Below are 21,442 nucleotides of genomic sequence, written 5' to 3'. Positions count from 1 at the left end.
ATTAGAGCTGGCTTGCAAAGGAAGTTAGAGGGAGGTTATGAGTTTATCAGTGTTCTGGCTACTCTACTAATGGCCTGCAGGAGCCATACATATGTTTGCCACTTTGTTCGCCTGTGGACACCCCTAGTATGAGATACCTGATGCCAGTTTGGTGCCCTGCTGTAAGCAGGAGGGGGTGTGTGTGGGGTGGAGGTGTGTGGGGGGCTTTGTGTGGGGCCCTGAAGGGGCACTCTAACTTGCAGCCCATCCTCGTGTGTCTTAAGGCAAGCTTGCAGAGACAAGGGTGTGTAGCACTTCATGGATGGAGGGGTAACGGGCTGGGAAGATAATAATATATTTTCCTACTAAAATCCTTTTCACCCTTATCTGAATAATCTAATTCTGGTATCTGAGAGAGACTGCTTATGGAAAGAGATGGTTTGGGGATGTAATCAACCCTAACTTTTCTCTCAGCCTTTTTTCACTGCCTCTCAGTCCTTGGTAATGCACTCCAGCTCTGTTTCTTGAGGGTGGAGGTACAGGTTTGTCTCAATGTTCATTCAGTTTCTAGCTTTGTATTTCTAGTAAAGGATGGGATTTTGAAGCAGTGATATATAGCTACTAAGGATAGTATCATTCAGTGTCATCATGGTGTCAGCTTTGGTTGCTTCTGGTTATGCCTAAGAAGAGATCTCTATCTCTCCACCACTTCCTTTGAGTTAATTCTTTTTACAAAGGTCTTAGCACATACTTTTCATATCCCTTGAATACCTGTTGTATATTATAGCATTCAGTAGTGCTTCAAATTTCAGATTTTCTTGATACCTTGATTACTATAATTCTTCATTTACCCAAGAAACTTTTATGAACTGTCTTGTCATAAATACTTTTGCAGTCAAACATCAATTACCCAGACTTTGACTATCAAAGAGAAGTTGTTCAGGACTCTTGTATTAGAAAACTGCACAAGACCTCTGTGGCGATAAGTAGATGCTCTTGTACCTTGTGTGTGGGCATTGTGTCCAGTGCAGCAAACTAAAAGGAAATTGAAGATCAGGATGGAGGCTTTACACAACATTAATGTGTAACATTTGTCTGGAACAACACAGTAAACATTTTAATACACTTAAGATTGGAATAAGAATTTCTTATACTGTTTGACTTGGAAGCTGTAAGTTGTACTGATCATGAATTATTTTGCTGGTGTAAGGAAATTGGGTATAAATGGCAAATAATTGTATCACCAAGCAACATCATTCGTGGCACTCGTCACAGCCATGAAAGGTCACAGTTCTCCAGTCGCCAGGTTTGGCAAGCACATCGAGTATGAGCTCAGGAACCAACAGCAGCTCTAACTACATGGCATTTTGGATTGCGAGGTTCTTATGGACCCTGCAGAGTGACTTTCACTCCCACTCCCAATATATTGGTGGAACGCAGGACATTTGAGAAGGTGAAATTCAGTTCTAGTAGGGTGCAGGGGCAAAACCAAAGCACTGGGAGGAGGTGATGTCTTTGTTTCTGCTGCTATTTGCTCAGTGACTGTGAGCTGCGTTGCATCACATGCCTGTGAACCGTGCAGTCCCGGCACAGCTCACCTCCATGGCTGTTTTACTCTGCCGTATTGTACGCCCTTTATACGGCCCCTGTGCCTCTCATCCCTTGGGTATTGTAATTGCGATGGCTCAGCTGCAAATAGGATTGATTGTAATCAATTACAGAGGAAAGCGTTGGACTTTCACTGTTTAGAGTTAGACTTAATAAGCATCGGGGATTTTGTATATATTCTCATGCTTCTGTGTTGACAAATGAAGACCAGGGTTACCCAATAGGAATTTTAATTTTCTGGTAGCTGTCAATAGTTTTACCATCATTAAGACATGAGAAAATCTTTTTTGTAATAGGTGAATGTGCGATTCACAGTTCTCTTATTTTGGCCAACAGAATTCATGCCAGGGAAATATGCAGAATGTGCAAGTTATTGTTCTGGGTTTTTTGGTTGGTTTCTGGGTGGTTTTTTTTTTGTTTTTTGGTTGGGTTTTGTTTTTTGGTTTTTTTTTTTTTTTTTTTTTTTGGCTAGAACTGGTATTTAGTGTTAGCAAGCCTGGATACTTCCCTGAGGATTAATTTATCAAACACTAAATAAAACATGTCTTCTGACTGTTTTCTTTTTCCTAATGTTTATTTTCCATGCAATAGAGAGGTTACTTTTTTTTAATAGAAAGTGGAGTGAAAGCAAGAAAAAGACTTAATAGGAGAAGAAAGGTGCTGAAGAAATGAGGGATGGGGAGTTAGTCTATTGTGCACCAATCTATCACTTTCTCTTGGGAGAATACGGAAATGACTTGTCTATAAAATTCTCATTAGCCTAAAATAAGCAAAAATCTCTTCTGGAATCTTATTAGGCAATGTCAAATTGAGTAATAAAGGCTTGTTTTTAATGAACTCCTGAGGACACTGGTTGAGCTTTAGCACTGCTAAACTGTCTCTTACAGTCAATGTCTCTGTCTTCATGGTAATGCTCTGTGCTGGGGTGTCTGGGAAAGCAAAAAAAGGGTCATTTAACAATGTTACTGGATTTGGAAAGACAAATGGCTTCCTGATTGTCAAATTGTCCACATGCCAATAACAAAATCTGCTATAATTTTCCTCTTTTGTTATTCCTGTCCAATTCTGTGTGAGGATGCTTGTTTTGGAATTAAATTGCTCTCTTGCAAATTACATCAGTCAAAGGTTAGTTTATTATGCTTGAAACTAAGGTGCTCAAGTAAGGCATGCACAACATTGAAACAAAGTAGCTAAATTAGTAAATTAGAAGGGCTTTAACTATTTTATCATCATTTTTTGTTCAGGAATGATTCAAGAGAATCTTTTTGGCTTTATGAGGTGACTAGAAGGTAATTAGCAGTTTCTACTGCATATACAATTCACCAACTTCAAAGTATTCAGTGGTTTGGTTCCATTCAGATAAGCAACTTTCAGCTTACATGTTTATCCAGGACTTATCTGAACTATTTGGGCTGAAGTAGTAATAGGAACAAAACCTACAACTAACTGAAAGTTAATATTTTACATTAATAAAACACCAGCTATTCTTAAAGAAAGAAGCACGAAAGACTAAAAACTTAGGACACACTCCTTGACTGGTATGAATCACCTTAGCTCCATTAAAATTGATATAGACCATTGATATTTAACTTCCTTCTGTATGTGGAATCCTACAGGTTTTCCTTATGGGGTATATGCCATGGGATCAAATTTACCTGTTAATGTTGAATCTTTTAATTTTCATGTACTCATTAGAACATTCTCAGGCTTTTTGCGTTCCCCTCTTGAGAACCTCCTCTGTAGCCCTTTCTTTTAAAGTTTTATTTTAAGTATGTATTCAGGCAGAGTAAATGGATGGCATTTAAGTGATTGTGCTAAGCTCTTGATTCTTGATCTTTCTTGATTCATTCTTTTTTCCCGCTCTCCCTTTCAAGAGGTGGATGGAGACAGTAAGTTAATGTAATATTTCCAAAGGGAATTAAAGTGGCTTTTAGGAACTTGAAGTATGTTCTGCCATACTTGGTTGTAGAAATTGGCATCAGGGACTTTGCTGATGCCTTTGGACATGAGATATTCAGTGACTGCTACTTCCCAAGCCAATTATGTTGGACCTTTAACCATGGATGAGCTACAATGGCTCAACTGAGTTGGCACATGAAGGCAGGAAGGTTTCAACTCAGCTGAATTTAGGTGAAGCTCATAAACTTCCGTGCTATGAATAGGTGGGCTAGGAAAGTCCAGGTTTATGTTTGCAGGTGTCAGCTGAGAGATTTGTACATTGTAAGTGAGGTTCAGCAAAAATAGCTGGTATGTGGGCTTGGTTTCTTTTTCCTTTTGAAGAGTGAGTGGTGGGTGTAGCTCTGGGGCATATAAAGGGCAGAGTGTCAGGGCACACCTCTGGTCAGAGACAGGTTGAAATCTCACAAGAGACTGTTAAGCACTTCCTTTCTTTCCCTGTCTTCAGTTTGCCTGACCTTCAGCCTTCCCCCAGCTCTCTCCAAGCCTGCCTGTTACTGGCTAACTCTCCCCTTCCTTCCTGCCGTTTTCTGACTCTCTTATTCAATCTGCTGGCCTGTGCCAAAGCTCAGGAGTGGTCTTAGTATCTCCAGTGCTTCTGCAGACTTTTCCATCCCGGTCTCCAGTTCTGAATTTCCCTTCTGCTGCCTGCAAGCTCTACCTGCCATAGTTACTTCTGGTCTGCCATCCCCCAGTGCCGCCAGCATCCATGTAGCAGTGACAGAAGCGGCTCGTGGGCAAGTGGAGTTCAGTTTCCCTCCTTGCTGCTTTCCACAGGGAAAACGTCTGGTGCTGTGGGGCAGAGGATTTTGTAGCATAGCTTGGATATGCACTTCAAGCAAGAGCAGTGTGACTGCACGGATGGAGCACCTTCCTGCTTTCTCAACCAGACTAATCCTTGAACTGAAAATTTCAGTTTAATATGCACATCTGTACATGCAGATTAGCCCAGGGTCATTAGCTTTCTTACAGAGAAACCACTTCAAATTAAATAACATAATTGGTGAGCAAATATGCAAGGTATTTTGCAGTCAGTAGTAGCTTCCAGCCTGGCCCTTGATTCTGCACAGTGCTGAAGACACCAGACACATCTGGTAAAAATCACACAAAGATATTTAACAATACAGCTTGTTCCATCTTGAGAGTCAAGCACATGTGTAAACTCTTTCTTTGGCTGGGACCAGTATGCCAGTGCGCCCTGGGTTTCTACAACCTGAGGACGCCAAATTGTGTTGAGCAGGTTCTGCTATTCATCAGAATTTGCAGTGGGCAGTAAGTAGAGACTGTGCTACTGTGTTTTTTCAGAATGGGACTTCAAAATACTTAAGAGGAGTATAGGGCTTTATGTTCCTCTTTTGACATGTTGCCCTGCATGTGTAAGACCTCATGCAGAATTTTATTAATATGCTGAGAATCTGAACTCTTTTTATTATTCAAAAACACTTCATAGGGACTTTGCTGCTTAAAAAAAAAGCGAGATTCAGATGTATACTTTGTACCTTTCAATATTTGTCAAAGATTAAATTATCACAGCCAGCTCTTAGACTACTGATCAACTCTTAAAAACATACCTGTTTCAGCTTAGGTACGTGAATGGCCACAGCATCTGCATATTTCTCCTGTGTTGCTCTGTACTTAGCCTGGAAAAATGGCTGAGTATTGCAAATCCTGAAGTGTGAGTCTTCTGTTGTTTAAGATCTTAACTGGAAGCAGTTAACATATTTGTAAATGATCTCTGTATGTCAGATTTCCTTTAAATTTGGGGTTGAATACAAAACAATTGCACGGGTGTTTTAAGTTCCTCAGCTGTGACCCTCAAGTTTTCTTATACAGTGGGCTCCATTGTGTGTTGTTTTTTCTCATAAAGTTTTACTGGAGTAGGGCTGATAACTTGCCTTTATTTTCAGAAGGGCACCTTTATTTTCAGAAGGGCACAAAATGTAGCCCAAAGCAGATCAGGACAGTGCACCCTACACAGCTGAGAATGACTTAAAGTAGCTGCTGAGGTAGGGTGTGGAAAGGGAATGGTGCCGTGGGCATCGTTTGACTGATTGTAGTTTTCTGCTCGGTGACTCTATGTATATGTCACGTTTCAAAGTCTCTGGCAAGACTCCTGTTGGTTTCATGGGCTCTTTGATCAAGCTCATTTGGAATAAAATAGACTGGGAAAAAACCCTCAGAGCAGTAAATGGAAAATGGGCATTTTTTCCTGCAGAAAATGGGGTATGTGTTGCTTCTAATTTTTTTTTTTTTTCAGAAACACTTTAGCTCTTGAAAGAATTAGTTTTTAATAGAAACAATTTTGCATTAATAAACCTACTCATTTAAATCAAATATTTTATTTCCACTTAATATGTCTTTTCTCATTTTGCTTTCCTGGTGAGTTATTTTATTCTTTTCTTTGTGTTCCTTTTTGATTTTCCTTTTTGCAAAATAGCAGAAAACAGTGAAAGAGTAGGAAGGAAGGGAAACTAGAAGGAACATGTAACAACAAATGTGACAATTGACATGCATGTGTTTTTGTTTTGTTTGGTGGGTGTGGTTTTTTTTCCAAATGGCTCAACGAAACTTCATTTTGAAAAAAAATGCATGCTGATCCTGTGCATGGGCAAACCAACTTATTTTCTGCTAACGAAGTTGTCATGTAACACACAGAGACATATAAAGTCTTTTATATATAAAGATATATAAAGTTTGGAGTCCCAAACTCTGTGGGACTCCAAAATGTCCCCACTCAGAGTTTCACCACCCACACATAAGAGCCTGATGGCTTTTAGTTTATGCAGATAGTGATCCCTTCTGTTATGAAAGTGAAAAGGTAGAAAGGAGGGGTAGCTCTGCTGTTGTCAACGTACCCATGCTGATCTGCACTGGCTGTGGACCTGTCCTCGGGTGTTTGGTTAATGGATGAGGATAGAGCATCCAGGCTGGATGATGAACCTTTCTAGCTCTTCTCTTACCCTCTCTCCTCCCTTTCCCCCCTCCAGTGCATGGGTGGCTGAGCAGCTCCTGAATGGACAGCAGAATAGTCACTAACACCCATTTTTAGGTAAATTGTCACTGATTTCGGTTGGTCTTCAACGGTCGTAGTTTGTAAGGAGTTTGGCCAGTCACGCACCAGGAACAGACATCTGGGAGGTGTTGCTGTCACCTGTCAGCCCTCCCGGGGCATGATCCCTCTTGTCAGTCCCAGCTCTCAGCTCTACCTCTTCTGTTAACCCAAGGGACAGGATCAGGCACATTTAGGATGCTGCTCTGTGATCCTCATCAGCAACGTCCCACAGGATCATTGTGTTCTGCTGGACTGACGTGCTCCTGTCTCTTCCAGATTGCAGTTTCGGAGGAAACACGTACAACAGCTCTATGAAATGGCACCTCCCTAGCAACCCCTGTGTTACATACCAGTGCCAGGTAAGGATGTTATCAGCATCATGCTAATTGAGTCGCAAGCTTTTCCTGTGAAATTCTGAGCCTTTTTTATCCAATCCAAATAAGCTGTAATATTCTACACCCAAAGCACAACAAGGACTTTGCACTTAAAATAGTTTAAATCCACTCAGATGTGGCCAGCTATAACCAAACATTCAGAAGGATAGGTTTTAGATGACTTGAGTACTGGGATACACAAACATTGCTGAAGGAGAGTTACACAGCCGTGCCATTTCCTGGTGTCTTGACATTGAAATAAGTCCTCTTTTTTTTCAGCATGCTAAGCCGTTGGCAAGATGCAAATACACTTTTGTGTGTGTGTGTCCATGGGTTTTACCTGGGATGTTCTTTAAGAGAAACCCACAACCAAATCTTCTTTTCTGGGGCTCCTGTGCTGTTAACACTGTGGTATTTTTGGCAGCTTGCCTATCTGCAACCATAACATTTGCAAGATTGTCCATTTTCAAGCACAAATCAAGTAATTATATAGGGAATTTTAGCTTCTGTGAACAGATCTGCAGGTTTTGCCCATAAATTGATGCAGTTTAATAACAACACTCAGGCAGCTACTAAGAATTGCAGCTGTTGGAAAGAGGAGAGATGCATGAGTATGAAGAGCTTCTAGCAATAGGGAAAAAGCGTTTCAAGATTTTTCTCCTTTTCTGTGATACTTCTGCTCTACAAAACTCACCCATGTTTTTAAAGTCAAATGCATTGAGAAGAATGGAGTTGGAGCAGCAGTATTCTGTATCCTTGCACTTAATGAAAAGTTACTCATGGCTTGAATTTAGATACTCTGATCACTTCTAGCTAACTGAAATGAGCAATTTATTGCCTGTTTCAGTGTCGAAACGCAAAACTGGGTGACCCTGTTTACTCTAGACCCACACATTTAAAAAACAGGTTTCCCTTGCCTCCAAATGCAAGCAGCAAGCGGCAAAAAAAAGTAGGAGCCCTTTGTGCACAGATCCTCCCACCCAGGTTTGTTCAGGAGGACTCTTGACTTCTCCAACAAGAAGTACAGGAAATGTTAATTAACTAATACTTATCAGGCAAAGCATCAAAGATAAGCGTCTCCCCTCCACAGAACAAGATGCTTTTATCTGCTTTCTAAGTCTTTTTTCCTCCAAGGGGGAGGGAAGAGAATGCCTTATGTCTGGCCTGTTTTCACCAGAGCTGCATGGCAGATTACTGAGGCTAAGGATTCCTGATAAAGCAGGATTCCTTTTCCTAAGAAGGTGCTTGGTTTCTTACCTGATGCATTTTAAGGCAAATATTGTGTCTGGAGTCAGGGAGACTCAAGTGGATCTTTTGGCTGTGGATTAGCCTGAATCCTGATACCAGGCAGCAGGTAGAGAAAGAAAAGAGGTTTTGAAATCCAGTGCTCCCCAGCATGTGCCGTGCTTTAATTGTACCACTAGTAATTGTGGATCTTTGCTTGTTAAAGCCACCACAATGCTAACAATGAATGTGTCTGATCTGCTTCTTTTTCAGGAAGGAGTGATAGTAGAGTCAGAGGTACAGTGTGTTGTTCATTGCAAAAACCCTTCCAAACTCATGGGAATGTGTTGTCCTGTGTGCCCAGGTGAGATTTCATGGGAAGATGCTGTTCCACATGTGCAACTGTATTTATGATAATAACCATCATGACCTGGGAGGTTGCCTCTAACTTCTCTGTTATACTTGACAAGTTACTAAAATGTGGGCCAGCAGCTTGTGATGCACTAAATGACATAAGAAGAGCACGCTTAATATTTTTTAGTAGAGGACATGCAGATTAGGGGGTTGCCAGTGGCAATATCCACATATGTATTTACGTCCTTTTTCAGAGGGTCTGTCAGCTGTGTTTGCCTGGCTGATGACTGGGATTTTGTTAGGAGGGGAAGTGTAAGCATAATCCTAAAAAAAGGAGACTCACTTTTTGAAGGGGATTGGGAATGGGTGGCCTTTGTGAAGCACAGTGGCAAATAAACATGGTTTTATAGGCTAATTTGATTTTAACAGAGGTTTTGTAGGTAAGCATACCTACTTAAGGTTGTGATATAATGGGTTGATTATATTCTAATTAGTTGTAATTTCTGCCAACATCTAATATAAACTCAGGGAATAAGAATGAGTAGTAAAAAGCAAACAGCTTAGAAAAGTGTTTCAAAGCCACTTTTAATGGAAGACCTGACAGCCTCGACTTCATTGGTGCAAATTTATCTGTGGTAAGGGGTGCTTTCTTTCCCCCAAAAGATATCTGGGGGTTCTCAAGGCCTTTGTACAGGCCTTTGGAAGTGATTTCTATCAGAGAGGATGGTACGATTTACTTTTCATATTGTCCTGTGGTGGGGTGTGTTATAGAGAAGAGGCAGCATGCTATCCTGAGCTAAACTTATTCAAATGCTGTTTTGCAGGTTGTATATTTGAAGGGAGACATTACAATGAAGGAGAAGAATTTAGGCCTGAAGGAAATAAATGTACCAAGTGCTCTTGTATTGTAAGTATTTGCCTTTTGGCATTGTATCTCCCTGTATGAACTTCAAACGGCATGTTATTATTGCCATAACAAAGCAAAAAATATAAGGAATTCAACACTATTATGCATTCTTTTCTTGGAGCTCAAGTTTCTATCGAACATTTTACTGCACTGTATCACTCCTATTCTCTGTTTATCATTTTTTTTTGACGTCACACTGTGTGCAGATAGCGCAGGATATTTGGGAGACGCTCAATGTGTTAAATTAGTGATGCTATTTTTTTTTTTTTTTATGGAATCATGCAGGAGGAGACAGAAAGCTTTTGGGGTTTCATCTATTGACCAACATTTATTAGATGTTTCCTTAAACTGATCTTTCGCAACGATTCTTCTCAGCTGCACGTGGCAAGGGCCTTTGCTCGGAATTACTGAGTGAAAGGATGAGGGCAGCTTCCTTAGGCTGTCCCAGGTGGATTTTGGCTTGACGCTTAATGAAAAGGTCATATCCTGGATTTTACCCTTCACTAGCAACAATATAGAGAGGAAGTAATAATTGCATCCTTTGGGTCATGAGTACAGGCTTCTCTTTCACTTCCATTAAGTTAGAAGATAATGCTGTATGAGTTGGGGCAGATAACTTTGACTTCATTGGTGTGATCTGAGAGATCAGTAAAATACAAAGTTCAAACCACTGCTTTGGTTGCAATATATGGGCTAGTTATCAGCAGAAAATGTAAGACTAGGGAAATTTACATTTCAGTAGAATGCCAAGAGTTTTGTCAGTACCAGACACAGCTCTCCTGCATCATGATAATAAAATAAAAAAGGGACGAGAGAGGGATAGAATTAAAAAAATAATATGTATTTATACATAGACAGACACACACATTTAATGAAGCTGCTGTGGAGAACTTGGACTGTTTTGCAGGAAAAAATCCCAGTAATCTGCAAAATTAATTTACACTAAATCATCACTGCTACTGTGGAGAATTAGTGTGCTCAGGTGCTTTTTTTTTTGTTGTTGGTGTTTTTTTTTTTTCTTTTAAAGTTTTAATCCTGTAATAATGAAAATAGGCTGTCACACATGTCACGGTGATATATGCCCTGGGCTCCTGCTCTGCTGAATGCCTTCTGTCCCAGGCTGAGGAACATTGCTCCTTCTGTACTCGGTGTACTCCCTCTCACTTCGGCTTCAGCTGTAAAGAAGTAGCTTTACACTCCTGCTTTCCTTAGCCATGTTCCTCAGGGGAAGGCAGGTCTGAATGATTGAGAAGTCTGCGGAGACATGCTGGAGTTTTTACAGGCTGTGCTTTGCTCTTTCCCAAGTACTGTACAAGTATTGCCTATTGCCCAGTTGTTGGTGTGCCAATATCTCCTTGATCAACTTTCCTTTGTTCCCAAAATAGCAAAAGCAACTGTGTTGAGAAGAGCACGTGTGTGTATGTGTATCTAGGGGAGAAAAGATAAAGAAATACAGGGTATACAGGGTCAGACCTGAGGGTCTTTCCTTGACAGTTACCAGCCCCAGGTAAGTGAGAGAAGGAAACACATCAGCTACTGATAGTAAGAGACTTAAAGCCTCCAGCGAGAGGCTTAACGATCCCTTCCGAGCAAGGCGGTCTGACAGTTTTGGTTGTTAATGCCATCTTTATAAAATGCCCAGCTCTAATTCTGAATCTTACTGACAGCAAAGAAAACACCATCTGTGTGTAAGGCACACCTGACCTCCCTTCTCTCTCTCTGGGATGCCTTTTTTTACTGCCTCTTGCCAAATTCCTTCAGAATTTGTGCCTGTGTTAATTCCTATGTAATTTAAATTGGAAGCAACTAATGGGGGCATCCTCAGGGCTGTGATAGTGGTTTTCTGCCTGCTTTACATCATTCCCTTTTGGGAATTGGTCCCCAGTAAATCTCTTATCTAAGCAGTTGGTGGTTGTCTTATTTAAAGATACCTATCTAGTCATGTGATGTGATGGGAACAGGCTTGTGTGTGCTGTGCTGTAACTTGTGCAGGCTTTAAATAGATGAAAGGTAGCTCTTCACCCCAAATTAGATTTCTGCTGGGATTTGAGATTGTAAATATTTAGTGGGTCTTTCGTGGAAATGTGACAGAGGAAGTGGTACAAATTATAACCAAAGTATTTTGGGGGTGGTGGTTTAAGGGTTCAAGACACTTCAGGTTGTATTCTGTAGAGAGGGATGGCTGGGGTTTGTTTTCCCAGAGAGATGCAGGGCTGTACTGCACTCACTAAATGTATTAAAATGAGGAATTACTTACAAAAAAGGAATGTTCCTGTTGCAAAATGATGCACTCAAAAATCAGCAGCCCTGGGATGTGGGGCCCAGTCTTCGGCAAGCTCTTTGGTAGTCCAAGTTTGTGGTACTTTCAGCTCAAAGTGATGCCTACAAGATACTATTGAGGTCCTGAAGAACACCAAATTGTTGTTAAGATGTTTTTGCTGTTGTTTTTAACACACATTGCTTGTGCAAATGAGGACAAATTTGGGATCTTAGGAGTTGGGGAACCCTATTTCAGCCATGGCATGGCTACGGGTGGGCGATTCACTTGGTCCTTACCCACCATGTGCTCAACTCATTAATATTAATATGGTTTCTGTTTAATACAACTTGTGGTTCTAGTTATTGCCCTCTGAAAACCGGACCAAACCCACCAAAACTCATTTCATGGAGGTCACTGAAACAACCCATTAGCTAATGACTTTTGGTTTGCTACCGAGCCAGGCCGCGCTCGCGGCAGTGAGACGGAGATGAAAGGCCCTGTATTCCATTACTGCTCTCCTGAGCGAGCCGCTCCTTGGGGCGACTAAGATTTCATGCTGAAAATGAAAATGTATCACCTCTCACTCAATGCATATTGCCTGTCAGGAGCGAACGAGCCGGCTTTTAATGACTCGGTTTCTCTGGGGAGAGGCATTTGTGTAAGAAAGGTGGATGGGATAATAGGGATCTCCTCGCACCCCGGCTGAAACCCAGCTGTCTCGCAATAATTCATCTGTCTGGCCCGTTCCTGCTTTCCGTGATAGGCCAGCGGCCTCTTCTAGAGAAACCTTGGATATTTTCCCTACCATAAGCACCTACTTAAATGAAGGACTGGCTGCTTTAATCAAGTGTTATTTCTCAGATACTACTTTTATGAGGTCGAGAGTGTGTTTCTGCTTGCACAGTGAGAGCACTTGGCTTACATGTTTCCTTTCCTACAGCCTGCATTAAAATAGTCAGACTGTGATTATCTTAAATGTTTTCATTTTCTCTTTTGATGTAGCACGTTTGGAAAAAAAGAAAAAAATAGTGTAGGGGGAAGGAGAGAGCGCCAGGGAAGGAGGAGAGGAGGTTTGGCAGGAAAGTGACCTTGCATGAGAGCGGTAACCATGGAGAAGCTTATCTTTAAATGGTAGTATCCAAACTCATAACCAGCCCCTTTTGACTCACAGTGCTGTTACCCAGACCATGGGCGCTGTGCCTTTCGGCATGCAAGGCATGCGGCGGTACGAAGTACCACCATGCTGGGAGCGCTCAGCACTATGGAGACGCCGCAGCCCAGGACCCGTCTTCCTCCACACCCCCGTGGGGAGAAGGGGGGTGGACCCGCACGGGAGATGGTTGGAGGCTGGATTACAGCATTGCTGGGATGGCCAAGGGCTGGGAGCAGGAAGGGTCGTGCCGTCTGTCTGTCCCGCAGTGAGGAATGTTGTGGGGATGACCATTGGCAGGGCGGTCACGCATGTTTTGTCCCCAAGCAGCATCATTTTGCTTCTCAGCTGCTATCCCAGAACGTTTTTAGCAAGTGAAACCCAAATGGCTGGAAGCAGAGCAGAGGGCTTTGGGGTCCTTGGAGAGCTGAATTTAAAAGCATCCTCGGCTTGATCTCCTTTGCATCATCGGGGGCTTTTACACTGCTGCTCAGGCGTGCTCAGAGGGACTCAAGACACACAGAGATCCTGGTCTGCAGGTGTACGCGTGGGTCTGTGCAGGAAATGTCCTGTCGCTTATGTTCCTGAGTGCTAGGGTGCAAAAACTGCATAATGAAAGTTTTGCACAAAGAAAAGGAAATCACACCAAGGAAATCTGTTCCTGAATCAATGAGTAACAGGCGTTGCAACTGTGATAAGTAATGAGAAACTACATATGTTAGTATTTTGGACGCTGAGTGTAGAATTCATTTTCTCTAGCTCCAGCTATTCAGTAGTAATGTGTTTGGTCTGAGCTACTTGTCTGGGTTCCTCTTCAGTTAATGGAGAGAGAGAGATGTGGGATGGATTACTCTCTGCAGATGCCTATCTTCCTCCACTAACTACAGGGGGAGCCTACCGGGCTCCCTGGCCTCTGAGATGGCTGAAGATAGCTGAGATGGATCCCACCCCTGCAGTCAGCTGGGTGATAAAGCACCCTGATACTGCTGTAACGGTTTGGCTTTAACAGATATTGGGAGCTGCTGAAATATGTTCCCAGCACAACAGACTGCGGGGGAGATACTCTGTCTACTGGGAAACACAGGGGAACACGCAATTAAATGTATCCTCAGTGAAGGCTGGTAGCAGAAGCTATGTCCAAATTCAAATTTCCATCCTCACTGCGATGCCAAACACTGATCTTCCCAAATTTCCATGTACTCTAGCTGCTTTGATTCAGCTCCAAACTCCAGCAGACACTGTCTGCCCCCACTTCGGGGGCTAAGAAGCTTCAACAGAGTTGTAGTCAGGGGTGGAAAAGCAAAGAGTTGGTCTTTTGGTAGGAGGAGTGTTCACTTTCTCAAAGTTAGTGATGTAAATAGAAGTGGTTGGCTTATGGGTGGATGTAAATGGAGAGCAGTAAGCATTCAGAAATGGGTTATGGTGGGGTGCTCACTGTGTCTCTCTGGGAACCCCCATAAGTTTGTCTGCAAGGCTAGAAAGTTTGTTTCTCTGACTAGGTAGGTGAAGAAGTACAGCTGTGCAGGCAGGTGTGAAGAGCAAGGACTTGATATGTGCTGAACTTCAGCAAGAAAAATAATGCAGCATAGAGACATAACCAGTGTCGTGTTATTTATTCTTTTTTTATTTGATTTTCTTCAGACTTCAAAAAGTACACCCGCTTCCATGGGGATTGTACACTACATGTGCCATGTCTGAAATATTAAATTTCTTTCATTTTGGAAATATCAAAGTTAAAAAAATAGTTTGGACATTAAAAGAAAAATTGGGTTAGAAAATAATGTGAGTTTTTTCTTTTCTCTCATTGACATACATAGCCATTTTTAATCTTTATTTTGATTTCTCTCAACAAATGCAAAAATTTTCTCAAAAAATATGTCTGAGAAAAAGTTAAAAATAATTTTAATAAAAGTAATGGAATAAAGTTAAAAATAAAATTAATCATAGCTTTTCTGAAATACAAGTAAACTCTGGAATACCAATACAAATGGGAATAATCCAGTGCAATTGTTCAGTGTAAATGATTCATATTCATAAGCAGTTCAAATCTCAGACTTTAGAAAGCATCTTTCTGTGGAATGGTCTCATTTCCTTCCTCTGTGGACATTTGAATTTCATCCCACATCTCTCTTACTTGCAGAGCTTCCTAGCTCACCTAGTCTGAGTGTGTTCCCAGCTCAGGCTGCAGAAACCCTTTGTTATACTTTTAATTTTGGTGAGGATCAAAGGAGTCTTTCTGTGCAGAGAAAGTCTGTGCCCAGTTTGGCCACATTTTTAGGGGAGCAGAGGTATTGAGCAGCTTCCTGAAGACCTAGATGACTCTAAGGATCATGGGTCTAGAACATGCAGCATGTTTCTCATATCCTTTCCTTCCTCAGAGCCCTTTTTGATTGCCCCTCCTGCCCTTCAGGATTCAGTTCAAATTTACCTTCCAGGCTCCAGCATGGTCTGTGCTCCAGCATGGTCATGCTTCTCTGGCTGTGCAGTCTGGAGGGTCTACCTCCAGCTGTTCTTCTCCCTTCTTCTCCATCGTTTTACATAGGTAGCACTACCCAGTTGTTGTTACTTCTGAGATGACATCTATGGTGACCAGTCAAGGATGAGTGCCCATTGTGCTTTGTATCATAAGGACATGTATTCCTGTACCTGAGAGAAGATAGTGTGGAAGAAGAATGTGAAGAAAGATAAAAAGGTGATCTGACAGATTTTTGCAGGGAATTTTTCCTGCTGGAAATGGAAGGTGGAAATGCTGAAGAACTGAAGGAAGGAGCTCTGCTTTTATAAGGCTCTTATTTAGACAGAGACTGTCTTTCCAGTTTGATGATCCAAGATGGTATTGCGATAATTAATGAATTAAGTGAAACTAGAAGCCATGAAAGACTTAAAACTTCCTGGGTACCTGAAGGGCCTAAGTAAATGCTGATTAACAACACCCCCCGACTGCGCATGGCATGAACAACCTCTTGTAGTACACAGAAAAAGCGTCCAGGACTTCTTGTCTTTTAAAGGAAATGAATACACAGGGCAGGATGGGCTTAGCATACCAAAAGCATGTAAAGAAAAAAATAATGCAGCTTGACCACTTTTAAATGGTGCTAATATAGGCTTATACCTCGAGTGCAAGTTGCTGTTGTTTTTGACAGCAAAGGAAGAGAGCTTGTGCTGTCAGAAGTCTGTCCCCTGTCTCGTTAAACTTTTCCTAATTAACAGGCTGAGATTGATTGTTCTTATTGACAAAGAAGAATTAAGTACACAGAGCTTTAACAATAAAGGAGAGCTGTTAACAGGCAGCCTCTGATGAGGGGACTATTTTTTATTGGCATTGGGCTGCAATGAAGACTGCAAACATCTCTGCCATAACTCACTCCTTGCAAAGGCGAGGAACTATCTTGGAGGGAAAACAAAGCAGTAAGATGGCAGAAAACAAAGAACCTGGTTAAAGTAAGCAAACAAACAAACAAACAAAAAGAACCTGCTGGCCAGCGGGGGATGAAAGGGTCGCACGTGGTTTCAGAAGTACCCAGCGAAGACAAAGGTTTTATGTGAGATGGCTGTAGCGCTTCTTGTAAGTGGCTTCAAACGGGAATGCGTGTGGCATCTCGTGGGAACGCTTGTGTGCAGAATTGATTTGGGCCTAAAAGATTCCCACAAGTTGTGGTAGGAAGCAGTAAAAGCAATAGCTTGTCAATTAACAGGGCTTTTGTTTGCCAAACATTTTATGAAGAGTCCAAGACCTTTCTGGCTGGTCTTACAATGAAGGAAAGGCTGAGAAGAGTAGGAGTGCTCGGCTTTCATGTTTGTCACCCTTTCAGTTTAAATAAACTTGGATGTTGCAGGTTTGGGGGTTGTTATCGGATAACAATAGTTAATGATTTTAAACTTGCACACAGCCCTCTGTGTCCTGAGACAAGATGTCTTAGTATACACAACACTGCCAAATGAATTTACACAAGAAGGCTTAATTAACTGTGTAACACCTATTTGTTTTCCTTTGTCTGATTTTCAAAAGTAAAAATAAGAAAAAAATATTAAAGATTGGAGGCAATACATTGCCACATGTAGGGCTTTGGGTTTTAGTTTTTTCCCCTCTCTCAAGTCTGACCTCTGCATCACTTTGGGTACCATAACTTTTTACTTAATCCTTCTGTAGCCGTTAACCTTGTTCATATTTAATGTATTTTGTAGAAGACATAAAGTGAAACTTGGGATCATCACGTTTGAATTGCTGTTGAGATCTAGTGTGATTGCCAAATTCCATCTTGACTTGCTATCAGTCTGCCTAAATTCTCCTTGCTCTGTGTCCTACAGCATTGCTTTTGTTTTCTCTCCTGGAAGCATTTTGTGTTGATAAGGGAGCAAGTTTCCAACCCTGCCTGATAAACTGTTCTCCACCTGGGATATGGGATAAATTAACATTTCTTACAGCAAACCAGTCATGTAAAAAGACTCTTTGGATTCCATCAACTTTTTAAATGTTAATGAACATACTTATTACTTTTGTTGCCTTATTTAATGATGAGAGACAAACACTGGATAGTCAAGGGGAGGAAAACGATACACAGCAAATTATTTTCAGGATTGTGACAGGCTGTAACTTTTTTATACAATTCATCCTCTTAGGCTGAGAGCAGGATAGGCAGAATAATTCATTGGCTGTCAAAACAGACATGGGAAACAGAAAAGAAAAAAAAAGAGTTCTTTCAGCCATGACAGTGATTTACTTATTCTGCTTTTAACCTGTCAGAAATAAAATTTGACTAGGAGCCAAACTATCATAACATCTTTGGCACTGTGCTGTGGGTACATCAATCTGAAGGAAAGATGCAGGAATCCTTGTGGGCAACTCAGGGTTGAGTCAGCAGTGGGATTTAAGCCTCCAGCTTCCACTGTGGGTGCTTAAATATGAAAGGTGAGTCCTTAAAAATGCTTTCTAACTCTAGTGATAGAAATTGCCTGGATGGCTTTACTTTCTTCCAGGAAGTCGCGCTCTCACGGTACCTAAACTTCTGTCCCAAACATGACTAGAACACCATTGAATTTGACAATCCCAAGCTTCATTGAAAACCCAAGAAGTTTCATCTCTCTGCCAGAAGCTTTGTAACGAAGCATTGAGATTTTCTACAGAAAGCAGATGTGTGGGGGGTTTTTGTTGTTGGTTTTTTGTATTTTTTTTAAGTGCCGTTTAGCGGCATTACTCAATATTTTGTGCTAAAATAATTGAAATGGAAATTTCTTTATCACCCCTACTTGGATGTCAGAGCCAATGCAATTGAAAGTGCAAAGTCCGGATTTCCAGCAGGCTCAGATCTGATGTTTGAGGTGTCTGAGTCCAAAAGGATTTGAGTAGTTTGCATGCTTTTTGTGGTTTCTTTTCCCTTTTTTCTTTTCTTTCTCCAGAACGCAGTACCAGGAGTTTTCTGAGAGTAGGACGGAAGCTAATGCGCCCTTGCCAATAGTATCTTTCTTCACAGGAAAAAACAGAGCTGCCCTCAGCTCTGCGAGCATAACAATGAGGAGAGTCGTGTTCCTTTTACTGTCCTGTGTGTTGCACCCAAGTATTCAATGTGCTGAACAAAAATTTGAAAATGAGGCAATGTATGTGAAAACAATTAATTCCAAGAAGTCTTAGGATTTTGTGCTTTTAAGCGCTCAGCCTGTTCTCTGCCCCCTCTTCTAGTTGCAGCATAACTTTCCTCCTCCTGGATGCAGCTGAGCAGCAATTCTTCCTAGCAATCTCAGTTGCTGATGCACTATTTATTCTTTCAGCAGCCAGCTGAACTGCCCTGCTCTCTGTCTTTTGAGGTCAGTTTTTTAAATTCCCTAAGGTTCCTACAATTACCATTCCTCCCCCATCTAGGTGTTTTTAGTGCTGCACTTAAACAAGTATGGGTATGTACATGTCTGGGACCATGCAAGGAGGGAAAATCCTCTGTTTATTATACCTTCTGCTATCCACTCCTCTTTGTAGTTCACGTGCACGTGTAAAATATCTTATCAGCAGTACTTGCACAGCATCTGCTACTATGACTTTGTCTTTTTGACTGTGAACCTGATTCTAACACAGTGAGCATTTTATAAAGTAGCTAAATGGGAATAGGGCCCATAAAAGTTGACACCTGGTGGAAACCAAGCCAGGGAGGCATTTTCTTTCCCTGTGGTGTTGTTACATTCCTTGTGGTCAGCAGTAATAGCTCTGCGTCCTGAAGTATGGGCTGTGGGGTTTTACTCCGTGTTCAAATGGGCACCGCTTGAAGCTTTAGCTTTAGTTTATGGTGTTTGAAGGACACATTCTTGTTTTCTGAGTATTCAGTGCAGCAGAGGTAACAGCAAGCAATTATATAAAATGAGCAGTAAGTTACAGGCTAATTTGAGGTCCGAGGGCAATGGAGGGAGAAGAAACATGCTTGTACATCAACAGAAATACCATCAACCTGTGTAGCTCATTTGCTGTTGTTCCCCTGAGACTGTTTTTGCAGTATTTCTCTGAGTCAGACAAGAAGCTAATAAGGATACTATTAATACATCTAATGACCCAAAGTACTTTTTGCAGGTTTCAGAATGAGTGCCTGGGTTTCTAAATATCTTATCTGTCGGCCTCTCATTGCTGTCAGTCTCTGGGAAATCCTTTATCTCAGACTTTCTTCAAACTTACGGAAAGGGAAGGTGGCAAAGTTCCCAAAGTAGTCTTGGATTTTGCTTGCATGTTCCCTGATACTGCTGTTCAGACTTCAGCGAGTAGCCCGCTTACTCTGTTTATAATAAATTCTTGATTCCTGTCTGATTTTTCACGTAGGGCAATGGGTTTCAAACAGAGAGGATGTCCCCTTCTCAGAATGTGACAAGGTTTTAGGGGAGGGGAGTCAAGTCATGCTTAGGGAATAATTTTTTCCCTCATGATGTAGTGGTTGCAAAACAACGTGTAAAGCCCACGGTGCTCCATGGGGAGCAAGCAGGACTCAGACTCACGGGGACCCTGGAGCTGCTACAGCAAGGGAAAATGCCAGCTTGGCCACGAAAACCTAGGGGTATCCAGATCATACAGAGATAAAAATCTGCAGTTTCCAGCTCCCCACAAATTCCTTCATCTCTGCTTCATTTTTGAACTCTTATCTTTTTTCTGAATACTTATGTTTATTAAAGTGGGGAAGCACACATAAGATGTGTCCTGGAAGTGGGCAGATGAAAGCAAAGGCAAAAAAAGAATTCATAATTTCTGATATACAGAATTTATACAGTATTTTTTTCACTTGCAAGCAAAGCAAACCAGTCATACTGGGAGTAGGAGCTTTAAGTCAGTATCACAAAAATAATTTCTAAAATCTCATTTGAAATTCATATCAACTTTTATCAGATGGAAGACTTTCTCCTAGGGGTGACACTTGCCCACGGAAGAAAAGCTAAAATAAAATGTAGCCTACCACACATGCCCAGTCAGAATAGCCTTAAATATTCTTATCTAGAATGCCAACAAGGATATTTGTGGTTCAACTACAGAATAAGTAACAATTTAATATTATTAATTAAAAATTATTTAAGCACACAATCTCTGAGTAGTGTATAATATCAAATGTATTAAACTCTGCTTCCCCATTTCCCCAGTGCTGAACAGTAATTTGGATAAAATTTAGTCTTCTGTAATAGCTTGCAAAATTACCAGTTTAATAAATCAGAATCAATACGTTGAAATGTGTAGGAGTGTGACAATTTGTCTTCAACAGCCAGAACACCAGAACGAGGACGTGTCAGCCCTATGAAATATTATCAAGATGTTTCTCTCCAGCCTGTTGACAGTAATTAAATAATTATTTTTTTTTTTGAGGACTCAGAGTTTCAACATTTCAGTGCAGAAAGGAAAGCAATGAAAAAAAACAGGATGGAAATTTTCAAACATGGTAGCTGATGATTGTGCTCTCAGGCTTTCAGTTCCAAAATTTAAATGGCCTCAAATAAGATAGTGCTGAATACCACCACCTCATAGTCGAGTGAGAGAGTCTTAACAGCACTGGCTTTGAAACCCTGGCCCGAGGGAAGGAGTTTGTTCTAGCCCTTTTAAACCCGACTTCACTTAGACTCCATGTCTCCTCCTTTTATCTGAATTAAACAATGCTGAACTTCAAAGGTTACAAATATTAAAATGAATGTGGTTTTCTATGATAAAATTGAGATAACTTTGTTTGTAAAAATGGAATCCGGGAGCTGGGTTGGGTGGTATAAGAATGAGAAACTAATTATGTCCACTGCATAATTTTATCACCTATTGCTAGAGTGCTGTCAAAACAGCAGACTGCTGCCTTTGGAGATTGCTGTGTGCTATCTCTAAATTTTGAAAAACAAAGCTGTTTTTAATGTAATCCTGCATGCCCCGTGATTTCCTGGTTTAATTGGGTTCATTTCGGTGGCGTTAACTTGGGGATAGATTGGAGTCCTGCCTTCGTAACTTACTGTTTTGATCCTCAAAAGCAAACACTGGCCAACTTTACGGTGACATCTTGCGTAATGGCTTAGAGGCCAAATGGAAAAAGGAGTTTAAACGGATTGTTTTGTCGTATTGCAAAAAAAGTAGTGTGATGGGGGGGGG

The 21,442-nt window shown here is 41.3% G+C and overlaps 1 protein-coding gene across 1 annotated transcript in view; it reads left to right on the top strand.

The window, feature by feature from the left end:
* The window catches only part of BMPER (BMP binding endothelial regulator), a 148,502-nt gene that overhangs the window by 30,740 nt on the left and 96,320 nt on the right, over positions 1-21,442 (top strand). Inside the window, 3 exon segments of the mRNA XM_009886208.1 lie at positions 6,872-6,954; positions 8,467-8,557; positions 9,372-9,454. Of these exon segments, the coding sequence (XP_009884510.1) occupies positions 6,872-6,954; positions 8,467-8,557; positions 9,372-9,454 (257 nt within the window).

This window comes from Charadrius vociferus, unplaced genomic scaffold (assembly GCF_000708025.1).
Source record: "Charadrius vociferus isolate BGI_N301 unplaced genomic scaffold, ASM70802v2 scaffold545, whole genome shotgun sequence".
Classification (NCBI taxonomy): domain Eukaryota; kingdom Metazoa; phylum Chordata; class Aves; order Charadriiformes; family Charadriidae; genus Charadrius; species Charadrius vociferus.
Note: the sequence above shows the minus strand (reverse complement) of the source record. Positions and strands in the feature narration are given on the sequence as shown.